Raw genomic sequence first — 12,388 nt, 5'->3', positions numbered from 1 at the left:
ATGTCTGCCCTGGGTGGGACCCCCACCCTGGGGTGTCTCTTTGAATCCAGCCTGGGGCAGCAGAGATAGGGGCGTCACCATCCTGCCACCCTTGTTTGGTGACTAAGGGCCTCACTCTAATCCCCAGGGGACGGGTACCCGCCAAAATCGTCCCTCTCATAGCTGATCTCCTTGTCGGAGCCTCAGCAGACAGGCCAAGCCCCAGACTCTCCTCCCCCACACTAGAGGCTGTCGCATCAGGGCGTCTTTCACTAGCAGCAGTCACCCTTAAACTGGAACCCCCTCCAAGGGGAAGCCTCTTCCCGGAGATGCCACCTGACCCAGTCCAGCCCCAGAGAGCCGAGGCAGACAAGCGGAGCCGCAGGCAGACCCCACAGTGTTCCCACGGGGGGCAGGAAACAACTGACTGATCCAGAGAGCAGAGCCCTTTTACCCCCAAGCCAGCCGATTCGCTTTGAAAAACAAGGGCGGCAGATAAGGAGACTGTGGGGAGATGAAAGAACTACAGCCCTAATTGGCATCACGTAGATAGGCCATTAAGCACCCAGATACACACAGCTCTCGGCATGCTATGGATTCTAGCAGGTATGTTAGCACTGCAGCAAATCACTGTTTCATTCAGCAAAAAACACATCTAGAAACTAAACTAGTTCAAAATGTTGCAAGTTTGTTTTTGGTAGACATTTGGCCAGTTTTCAAAAATTCTCCTGGATGTCTTTCATCCACACACACCTTCCTGAAGTCTTCTGGGTTTGGAACATTTGGGACAAAAATTTTCAATCAGGGGGAAAAAAAAAAAAATCAACCTGCTAGTCAGTCTAAGTGGCTTTTCGAGTGATCAGTTCTGACTGGTCAGCTTAATCACACATGGGGGGTTATGTCTCCAGAACCAATGGGGCAGGGGATTTTTTGCTGAAAGTTCATGCGTCAAAAACAAAACCATTTTTCTGAAATTTCTAGTGAAAAAAAAGTTGGATCGACACAAGAGACACTTCTGTAGTTTTCCAAACTTTCCATAAGAACATGAGACTGGGTCAGACCAAGGGTCCATCTAGTTCAGTATTCTGTCTTCCAACAGTGGCCAGTGCCAGGTGCCCCAGAGGGAATGAACAGAACAGGTGATCATCAAGTGATCCATCCCCTGTCGTCCATTCCCAGATTCTGGCAAAACTTCCACAACGTTTTCTGGCCCCAATTTGGAGCAACATTCTACTTTAAAGAGGGGCTTAAAAAAAAAAAAACCCCAACTAAAAGCAAACTCAGCATCTGAGAGACCCCCTGTCACTCCATGGTTACGCACGCTGCCAGGCTCAAACATTCACACTAATATCGGCCAAACTTCTTCACTTGTGCACTATTATGAATTGTGTGTATTGCTGTAATGCCTCGGACCCTCAGTCACGGACCAGAAATCCTGTTGCGTTGGCTGCTGTACATTTTTATTGCTATAAGGCATATTACGGTGGGCCTAGGACCCCTAGTCATAGCCCAGGACCCCATTGTGCCAGGTGCTGTACAGAGAACAAAAAGATGATGCCTGACCCGAAGATAAAAATTCTGTCCCCAGTTCCACTTATGCAACCTCACTGGCTGCTGCGGAATTCGGCTCTGCGATCACAGCTCGGTTATCAATCATTTTGATGATACACGAGCCAGACTAGAAACCGGCTCCTTCTCTCGGAGCTGTGCTGGCTTCTCCGAAGCGAGCTGGGGCAAGTAGTAGCCAAAATTTCTTTATGTCCCTAAATTTAGCAGAGAGGATTCTCAGCGCACAGGGAGCAGCTGCAGGGAGCAGCCACTTTCCTGATAAATCTACACCTACAACTTTATGGGCCATCACAAGTACAGGGTTAACACCTCTTCTGGGACCTGCTGAAGCTGCTACTGCAGTGGCACCTCCTACATAAGGCCCCCAATCTTCTGCCAGAACGTTAGTACAACTTCGGCAAGTGATCTTAAAAGGCAAATTAGGCAGCGTATTGCCAGCTCCCCTCTCCCTCAGCCTAATCTCAGGGGAGTTGTGAGCTGGAGCTAATCAAGAGCGCCGAAACCCAAACAGTGTCACATTTCTATGGACTGACAACGGTCATCGCGCCGTACAGAGGAATATTAGAGTCCCTGCTGTTTTAGGTGAGGGGAAACTGAGGCACGGGGAGGGGATGTGACTTCCTAACATAGCAACTCAGTGACAGGGCTGAGAATAGAGCCCAGAAGTCCTGCTCCCAGCCCCTCTGTGTACACCCCTCCCAGACCTAGGGCTAGCTGACTCCATAACCACTAGACCACCCTGTCTTTTGGAAAGGCAGCAGAGAGGGAAGATTTCCCCTCTGACGGGGAGGGGACATGTCAGGAACCAGGCAGCAGATCAGCCTTTAGGTGACAGATAGAAATCTGGGGCTTCCCAGCCGCGATGGGATTTGATGGCTCCTCTCCCGCCGGCCGCAGGGATTGGTTTACAGGGCTCTGCTTGCCAGCATTCCTGCCTCCCTCCCTCCGCACGGGCCCCGCAGCTCTTCCTCAGCAAAAGGAAAATCAAAAGGAGTAAAACGATGTTCTCCACCGTTCGCTGATGGGGAGGAGCATGCAGAGGAGTGACACAATAAGGAGCAAAGCAACGGCACTGGGGTTGGGGGGAGACAGACAGGATGTCCTGCAACATCCCATCCCCAAAGCTCCCTGGTCAGTCTCATCCCACAGGGCTTGCAATCCAGCTTGAGAGGGGGCTGGTCCCTGGCTAAACAGCAGCCACTCCCCCTGGGAAACAGGAGCATTACCCTCAACTAGCAGATGGGGAACCCAGGAACATCGCACCTGGAATGTCTATACTGGAGAGTCCCGCTAACACCCCATCCTGCCTCGCACCGGGGAGGCTAAAGAGCAGACCCCTATTTCCCCCAGAGCTAGCTGAAAACGGGGGACATGCCCCGGGGGTTGCACTGAATCCCCAGCCCATCCTCCCAAGGAGAGCACAGCCTTACCTTTCTCCAGAATGTCCTCCGCGCCGTCCTCCCACTGGTCCTCGTCTTCGTATTCATCGTCCACATCTGCGGGAAAGAGAGTGAAAGGGAGACTTGCTCAGTTAAGCAGGCGCCAGGAAACAGCTGGCCAGAGATGGGATGGGATGGCCCAGAAGCTGCCTGAAGGAAACTGAAGCCGCTTTGAGATCACTGGCCTGACACGTAGGAAGGCAGAGCGAAATTGGACCAAAATTCCTGAAGCCCTCGGCCTCGGGGGAATCCCTGTGGACTACGCACAGGCAGACAAGAGATCCAGTCCACAGCAGCCATGCCCTGGGTAACCCATCACCACCTGACATGCTTTCCCAGAAGATAGGAAAGTATTTTATGCCCATCTTAAAGGAGGGGAAATCGAGGCCCGGAGAAGGAAAGTGATTTGATCCCAAGGTCACCCAGCAATTGAACGGAAGGGCTGGAAATAAGGAGTCCTGATCCCCCATTCCCCTGCTCTAATGTCGAGACCGCACTCCCCGGCTAGAGACAGGAATAGACCCCAGAAGTCCTGACTCCCAGCTCCCTCTATTCCTACCCATCACACTGCACAAGCATCCCTGGGGCCCTCTGAGTAACACACACACACGCAGCCCTGGAGGTTCCTTACCGGCTTCATCCAAGATGAACCCTCCATGTCTGGGCTTCTTTGCCGGCCGATCATCATCATCCTCCTCTTCCTCCTCATCGTAGTCTTCTTCCTCCTCCTCTTCCTCCTCCTCAGCCTCCTCCTTCTCGCTGCCCGCGACACTGGCACGCTCCTCCTCCGCCTGGGCATTGCCGAGGGAAGCTGATCAGATGCAGAGCCCATGCCAGCCCTGGACTCGCCGGGTGGATCTCCCAGGAACGGGTCCATCCCCCCTTTAGAGCTTTCCCCCTGAGAACCAGCACGCAGGGCCCATGAGGAAGTGGAGGGGCGGTAAGGGTGAGCCTTGCTTCCCACCCCGGCCTTGCAATCTGCCTCCCCCAGCCATGGAGTCGGCACCCCCAGAACAGAGTTCCGTCTCTGGGGTCTATTCAGCCCATGACCACTCTGCTGAGAACGGCCCTGAGAAGGACAATTGGGCAGGTGATTTGTGACACGGACACCTGTCCTCCTGGACTGACATGTGTCAAACTCACTTCAAACAGACCACTGGCCAAACCTCAGGTGGCAGTTTACTTCTGTTACCAAAAGGGGTTAGATCAGAACTGGTGACCTGTGGCTCCTGGAGCGCACTTCACCTGTGGCTCTCAAAGTGCTTTAAAAAAAAGGGGTAGAGAAGTATCATTTTCATCCTTCCACATATGGGGAAACTGAGGCACAGAGCGGCAGTGACTTGCCTCAAGTCACACAACATAGCTAGGAATAAAACCCAGGTGTCCTGACTCCCGGTGCAGTGTCCTAGCCAAGTTCCAGTCCCCTGAGCCACTCAGTCCCTACCCTGCTTCTTTGGTTTTTGGTGTGTTTTTTGTTTTTTAATGACACACTAGAGTAACATTTGGGACATGCTACATTTCAAGTGGGTATAAACTCCAACCCCCCTTCCCTCCTCAAAAACACATTCCATTAGGCAGTGGCCACATCTCTCCGTCAGCCTCACCTCGTTCTCTACCTCCTCCGCCTCGCTGCTCCGCTCACTCTCATCCTCGGAGAAGTTGCTGTCTTCGCTATCCGACATCTTGGCAGGGCTCCTGGGTTCTAAGGGGATGGAATTTCCTCCTGAGAAATACCTACAAGAACAGGGGATGCTCTCAAAGAAGGGACCTAAACCGACTTCACGATTCCTACTGCGCCTTCCATCCAGAAATCTCAGAGCTCTGTATAGGCACCAGTGAGTCCACCCAATTACCCCTGCAAGGCACCTAGTAGTCCCGTTTTATAGATGGGCAAACTAAGGCACATTCAGGTGAAAGCGATCAAGGCCTGGTCTACACGGGGGGAGGGGGAAATCGAGCTAAGTTACGCAACTTCAGCTACCTGAATAACGTACGTAGATCTACTCACCGCGGTGTCTTCACTGCGGTAAGTCGACGGCTGATGCTCTCCTGTCGACTCCGCCTCTCGCCCCGGTGGAGCACCGGAGTCGACGGGAGAGCGCTCGGCCCCTGCTGGATCGATCGCTGCCTGTCAATCCAGCGGGTAGCATAGACAAGGCCTTACTCAAGATCTACTAACTGTGAGTGTTTATAAAGCCTCCATCACTGGAATATCCAAGCCCCTTACAAATATCAATGGATTTGTCCTCTCAACACCCCAGGGAGGTAGGGAAATAGCATCCTCCCCATTTTACAGATGGGAAACTGAGGCACAAAGCAACCTTGGGCAGCTAGAGAGAAACACAGGGGCTGTATGTCCAGAAACATCCCCTCTTTATTCAACAGATCCAAGTCCTGTGCCTCGTGGTAGTTGAAACATGATCAAAAGGAAGCATCTGCCAAATGCTATAGACTCTTATTCTGTCAACTGAGGCAAGAGAGTGAATTAAAATTCACTGAGTAACTATTATAGGTATTACAGTAGCTCCCAGGAACCCTAGCAGGACCCCATTGTGCCAGAGGCTGTACATTTTAATTTCGATTAGGTGTATTATGGTAACATCTAGGCACACTCTGTCACAGACCAGGACCCCATTACGCTAGGTGCTGTACAAACCCAGAACAAAAAGACAGTCCCTGCCCCGAAGAGCTGATAATTTAAGTATAAGACAAGAGATGGAGCCGGAGAGGGGAGCACAAGCAAGCCATAGTTATTAATAGAATATACACAAAAGGACCCACCCATGCCGCAATCTGGCAGAAGCTGTAGTTTGCCTTAAAAAAAAAATGTTGTATTTTTTCCATCTATTTCCATTTTAATGTAAAGGTTCTGAAGTGCCGCTGAGTACGAAAAACTCGATCACATAGCGTCTAATTCTCTCACTGTGCTAGATGGGGGAAAGTTGAATAAATCTTGTTGCACATGATAACATGACTACCACTATAGCCTCCTATAGCCTATAGGACTTTGGAAACCCGGCTTCCGTTCCTGGCTCTGCACCAGCCTACCTATGTATACTTGTTAATGTCGCTTCAGGTCCCCAGTTGTAAAATGAGATGATACTTCCCTGCCTCTCGGGGAGGGGTGGGGGGTGGTGGTGAAGCGCCAAAATATAGGGTGATGGGAGCCACATAAGTACCTTACATACAGACAGACACCCACACCTAGCCAAAGCCAGTGGGGCTTCATGAGGACACAGGGAATCACCCTCTCAGGGCTCACCAGAGGATCAGGGCCTAAATGGTTATGCACGCAATTCTGCAAAGACTTATAAGCATGTTTCACTTTTAGCATGCGAGCAGTTCCACTCTGTGATCCCACTGAAATCACATGCTTTAAAGCTAAGCACGGACAAAGTCTTTGCAGGACCTGATCCAAACTCACCGCAGTCAATGGACACAGCGGACTTCAAGCAGGCTTTGGAACAAGCCTCTAATGAAATTCTCAGTTCATATTGACTCAACATAACACCGCAAGATCAATATGAAGCACTACTGTAATTCAGAACCTTTCCTGATTTCTAAATGCAGTACAGCCTAGATTATCCAGCTTCCCTGGGGTGCACCAAATACATTTGGCTAAGCAAGGGAATTTTTCAATGTAATTAAATGACGCTGGGGGACATGAGCCTGTGTCAGGTAACAGAAGTTATAACCTTTATTCAGTAGTTACGGCACATGCAGGTGTTTATTGATAACTAAGTCGTGTAACGTTTGCACAGCTCTTGCAAATTTTCGACAAGTTAGCTGCAGTGTTTTGTAAGGGGAAAACAATCTGATTTCCTTACAGGGAAGTCAGCAATTTTACTAGCTACTTCATATATTAATATATTATTTGCAGTACAGTAACATTCAGTGACCCCAACCAGACCCCATCACGTAGAGCACTCTGCTCTGAAGGGATTACAGTCCATGTCCTGATCCTGCAAGTCGCTCCACGCATGTAGGCCCAAGCCCACAAGGCAAAGCTTTCAGACCAGGGCCTATATTAAGACAGGATGCAAGAAGGATCGCAACAGGCAATTGCAGGGAACGGTGAAGGGAAATTGAGGGGGATAGTGGTGAAAACACATGTAGTCAAACATACCGTCCCACATGTTTAAAAGAGCCCCAAATACTTTACACACCAATTCATCAGCTACATACACAAAGCACTTCACTCGCCAGTGAAATAGACCAATATGAGATGTGCCACACAGCAGCGCCACATAACACTTTAAGGCAGGAAGCGAAGAACAGCACTACGGCCAGTTGAAACCACAAGGTTGGTTGGTTTGTTTTTAAAGGAGGCAGAATATAACTACACAAGAAATGGCCAACACTCCAGTTACGAGGAGTGTTGGGATATGGCTGTTGTAGATAAGAAAACGGAAAAGAGAAAAAAAATATGAAGATGGATAGAGTCAGATGAACTGGAAGAAAAAGGGATATACAGGTGGGAGATGGGGCAAGACTACAGACAACTTTAAACTATAGGAATTTTAATTTATGTTTTTATTTTACTGTATTTCCCTGACACATATTCTACAGAATTTGTGAGGAAAGGGATTAAATGGCTCTGTTAGAATTACTTCACTACATAACCCAGCATTAGAGAGAGTTAGAACAACCCAAAATATACTTGAACGCACACACAAGACCCTCCACAGTAGCGCCAAGAACCTCTCGCTTGACAACATTTTCTAGTGATGGCAGGTGGACCCCAGCACAAATGGCAGCTGTTTCACATTTCCTGCCGCAGGAAGGAGGTGGCCGAAAGATATCCAGGAATCAGCTTACTTGCCTGCCCTAAAATTCCAAGGCCGGATGTGCACATGGAAGGGGAAGCCACCACTTTAGAATCTCCTAGGCAAGGACTAGAACTATGGACCTTCCCTGACAGGGAATCCTGAACAGGCCATATTCCAAATTACAGCCTCAAATGTCCTGTAACCTGATGGGAGCTAGAGGACAACTGGGTGAGGAAGTGGGTCTTCCCAGCTCCCCTTGGATAGCAGCTTCCCAAGAGCAGGATTACCAGGTCCTGAAGTCCGACTTCTGAAACCTGCCTCCATCCATGTACTTGGAGAGCAACCATTAGGGATTCCCCAGGCCGGAAATAGGAACCCTCTCCCACAACAGCAAGCCCAGCTCCCCCAGAGCTGGGATCAGACAGTGCAGGTCAGAGGGACCCAATCATCTGAGTCTTTTCAAGTCAAGGCCCAGGGTGGTGCGTGGGGAAGGCTGGGATCAGAGATCAAAGTCGGGGCTAGGTCAGAAGCAACAGATCACAAGTCAGCAGGTGTGTGCACAGGTGAGAGCTTTCCGGTCAAGGTGGGAGGGCTAGGGTCAGAGGTCACAGGTCAGGGAGTCACACGTAAGTGTGGGGAGGCTGTGGTTGGGGGGGTCACAGGTCCGCCTGGGAGAGCTCAGGTGAGGGGGTCACAAGTCAGTGAGAGCACAGAGAGGTGGGGTCAGAAGTCACAGGTCAGCGAGAGCACAGAGAGGTGGAGTGGGTGGGATCAGAGGTCACAGGTCAGTGAGCAGACACAAATCAGAGTGGGCCAGGGGTCATAGGTCACAGGTCAGGGAAGGAGAGCTGGGTCAGTGGGTGCACAGAAAGGTGGGGTGGCTGAGGTCAGAGGTCAGCACAGCAGGATCGGGGTCAGGGGTCACAGGTCAGTGGGGGCTGGGGTCAGGGGTCACAGGTCAGTGGGGGCTGGGGTCAGGGGTCACAGGTCACCCCGACGCTCCCCTTGGCCCGGCCGGGGGTCAAGGCCCCTCACGCGCCCCCGGGGTCAGACGCTCTAGGCCGGGCTCGGCGGCCTGCTCAGCCCCGGGGCTCTAGGCCGCAGCCAGCGGGAGCCGAGCCCCGCCCCCCCGCCTGGCACCGCCCCCCTCCCTCACCGGCCTGCGGGCTCCTCGGGCTGCTCCCGCGGCGGCTCCGCTCCCGGCTCCGGCCTCCGCAGCCCCCGCTCGCCCCGGCGCTGCTCCAGGCGGCGCCGCCCCCAAAACCTCGCGAGACCGGCCCGGGGAGTCACGTAGGAAACGGCAGCGCGTCACGTGGCGACGGAGGACGGGAGGGAGGCGGAAGCGCGGCCCAGTCACGTGAGGAGAGGCGGGCGAGCGTCACGTGCTGGGTGACAAACCGCGCCCTTCCTTCTCCCCGGCGTGCGGGCGTCACGTGACGGGGGAGGCGGCAAAGGCTTGCTGTACGGTGTCCAGGAGGGGTCAAGAGGTGGGGGGGGGGTCTTAAAGGGGCAGGCCCCAGAGAGAGTGGGGGAGCCCAGAGGGGGGAGCAGGGGGCAGGCCCCAGGGGGGGATTAGGGCTGGCCCCAAAGGGCAGAGCAGGGGGTTGGGGAGCTCAGAGGAGGTAACTGGGGGCTGGGATGTTAAAGGGGTGGGGTATCCCAGAGAAGGTAACGGGGGGGGGGGGTATTAAAGGGGCAGGGCCCAGAGGGGGTGGGGAAGCACAGAGAGGATTAAGGGGGTATCAAAGGGGCAGGCCCTGGGGGGTGGCGGAAGGGGGAGGCAGTGGGAGGGACAGAAAGGGCTTTGGATATGAAGTAGGGTTACCACACATCCGGATTTTTGGGCCTCAAATCCCCGTCCGGGAGGAAATCCCAAAAAGCCGGACATGTCCGGGAAAATAGGGAGGGAGGGGTCATGGTGCTCGGCCAGGGGGCCGGAACCGCGGAGGCCGCGGTGCTCGGCCGCTGGGGCCGGGGCCTCTCGGGCCGGCGGTGCTTGGCTGGGGGGTGGGGCCGCTGGGGCTGGCAGTGCTCGGCTGGGGGTCAGGGCAGGCCAGAGCCACTCGGCCGGAACCAGGACCGGCGCCCCAGGGCCCGAGCCGAGCCGGGCGGGAGACGCCGGGGCCAGAGCCTCTTGGCCTGGGCCAGCCGGCCGCCAGAAGGAGTTGCTCGGCCAGGGGGGCCAGACTGGACTGTCTTTATTTGGGTCATCGAGTCCTGGTTTGTCCTGCTTTAGTCCCTAAGCTGCCCCCACCACACACACACGCACCCTTCTGCGCCCTCCATGTCCATGCCCCTGTCTCCCGTTTAATCTTCCTCGTTACAGTGCTGTAATTACACTGCAGCCATTCCTCCTCTTCGTTCCCGCTCCGGGGCTGGTTGCCAGAAGGCTGCTTTGCACCATGCTGAATAACTCTAAGGGTTTATCTCCACTCACGACAGCTGCACTGCTGTAGCGCTTAGTGGAGTCACTATCTACACCGATGAGAGTGCCCCACCTCCCGGAGAGGCGGTAGCTTCGGTGCATCTACAGCAGGAGTTCGATCAGTATAACAGCGCGGCTCAGGAGTGTGGAAAATCCACCTGGTTATACTGCCATAAGTCTGTAGTGGAGCCCAGGGCTAACACTCTCTTCTGGCTCTGGAGTCGATGAAACTGCCTTCACTTGATTTGTGGATCCAGGGGCAAATCTTAGCTCTGCGAACTGGACCGTGGGAGCCTTTCTGTCCTTGGAGCTCCAGTATTATCAGTGCTAGCAGATAGTGCAGGCTGCTAATTCAGCAGACCTCGATTAAGACAATAGGCCCGGTTTGTTGACATAGGCACTCGGCCAGGTTTATTGCTCTCAAGGCACAGTCTTGGCTCCTTGGTTACAGGTACACTAATGCGTGAGTGCCCAGTGGCAAGAAGCCATTCAGTCAGCAGCAGGCGTCTCTGCTGTCTCCTAGGCCACACAAAGGATCAAGGCAAGGAACCCTGACATTTATAGACTGAGCCAAACAATTAGGATAAACAACTTATGTACCACCTGGCCTGCTTCATGACATCTGTTTGTTACCTCCCCTTATTCCTGATATGTCGGATAAAACATCCCAGTTCATTATTCTGTCAAATCATCTTATCCTGTCTAGATTGGGATGTATCTGTACTAGCCTTCTGAAACGTATTTATCTAAGATGTAATTTATGTAAATATTTAGTGTGTTGTTATTTTGTCAAGGTGTACTCTGGTTCACAACCTTTGGTTCAGGCCTCAGATCTCGCACCAGGCCCAGCGCTCCAGGCTCACTCTCTCTACTACATCTGGTAGAGATGTTCTTACACTGTATAGTTCAGAGTTGTCTCTTACGTAGATTTGTCCTGGATCTCCTTTCAAAAGTCCAATATCATTAAATTCTTCATTGAGTTCTTCCACCCTCCTCGCTAGGCCCATCATGGTTGCTACGCTACAGCTGAGAAGGTTGTTGGGCTTTGATCGCATGCACTCTGAATGCATAGCTTTCGTCTTTGTAAGTTGTTTCTGTGGTGAACTCGCCCAAGCAGCTCAGAATTCCTCCAGGGCTAATCAGAGTTGTGTCGGGTAACTTCAGCTGTGGAAGGGGCTCAAGGCGATTCTGAGATGACTGTGACATCAGCTCCTGAGTCCATTTTAAAGTCAATCATCTTGCCATGAATATTCAGTTTCACTCTTCAGACAGGCTCTGTGTCATCACAAGTGATAGATCCCAGAAACAATGGCTCTTGATTGTCTGTAGTGTGAGTCAACTCCCTGACTGCTTTGGCGTGGCAAACAGTTGCAAAATGTCCATCTTTCTTGTATTTATTACATCATGCGCCTCTGACTAGACATGCATCATCTCTTGGGATATGACTTTTTCCACACTTTGTGTAAATCAGTGGGAATTTGTCCCTCTCAGCCTAGGAATTCTCTCTGCTTGCCTCGGGGCTTTTATGATAATGACTTTTAACTCTGTTTACAGTTTCTAAGGCCATGTCTTCACTCGCACTTACGTCGGCAACATTTTTGTGGCGCAGGGTGTGGAAAAAAACACACACACCGCTGCGTGAGATAAGTTTTGCCAGCATAAGCGCTCGTGTGCACAGTGCTATGTCGGTGGGAGACGCTCTCCTGCTGACATAGCTACCGCCGCTTTTTGAGCTGGTTTTATTATGTTGACGGGAGAGCTCTAAGCTTGTAAGTGTAGACGTGGCCTAAGCTAGTTTCAGGTTTTCAAGTGTGTAAAGTTTCTCTGCGTATTGCTGTTTCACCAGTTCGGATTTTATCCTTTAGTGCTCTGGCAGGTACGGCTGAGGTTCATTTAAATAAGGCATTTTACACACACTGCCACCTTTTCGCTGAACAGCATAATATAATTTAGCATCCCATTACAAAATAGGCAGCAGCTTGGATCCGAGCGTGTTGTGTAGGTGCAGAGGTCCACCTGGGACGCACTGGATCAGCATTCATGTCGCGCCCTCTGTCAGTACCTGGCTAACCGCTGGAAAGTTAATGATCCAACCTAGCAGACCGAATTCAGTGAACCCTGGTCACTTGCCAGCCATCATGACTGATGTGGTGCCAACCCCTGGCTTTCTAGTCGTCGGCCTGGCAGAGGTCTCCTCTTTGCAGCTC

General features: G+C 52.2%; 1 protein-coding gene across 3 annotated transcripts in view; it reads right to left on the bottom strand.

Moving 5' to 3' along the window:
- Positions 1-9,123, bottom strand: part of SUPT5H (SPT5 homolog, DSIF elongation factor subunit) — a 28,876-nt gene extending 19,753 nt beyond the window's left edge. For 2 of the 3 annotated variants that reach the window (XM_005293151.5, XM_065571168.1), the window contains exons 1-4: positions 8,913-9,122; positions 4,592-4,721; positions 3,619-3,778; positions 2,979-3,044 (exon numbers count right to left, since the gene is read on the bottom strand). In XM_005293151.5, coding sequence (XP_005293208.1) covers positions 2,979-3,044; positions 3,619-3,778; positions 4,592-4,669 — 304 coding nt within the window. In that variant the 5' untranslated portion in view covers positions 4,670-4,721; positions 8,913-9,122. Of the gene's footprint in view, positions 1-2,978; positions 3,045-3,618; positions 3,779-4,591; positions 4,722-8,912 lie in introns of all 3 variants that reach the window. The other variant, XM_042844916.2, reaches the window with a different exon arrangement.
- Between the last annotated feature and the right edge of the window lie 3,265 nt (positions 9,124-12,388).

The sequence above is a fragment of the Chrysemys picta genome, chromosome 17 (assembly GCF_011386835.1).
Source record: "Chrysemys picta bellii isolate R12L10 chromosome 17, ASM1138683v2, whole genome shotgun sequence".
NCBI classification, from domain to species: Eukaryota; Metazoa; Chordata; order Testudines; family Emydidae; genus Chrysemys; species Chrysemys picta.
The sequence above is the reverse complement of the archived record's forward strand: the minus strand, read 5'-3'. Positions and strand labels throughout refer to the sequence as shown.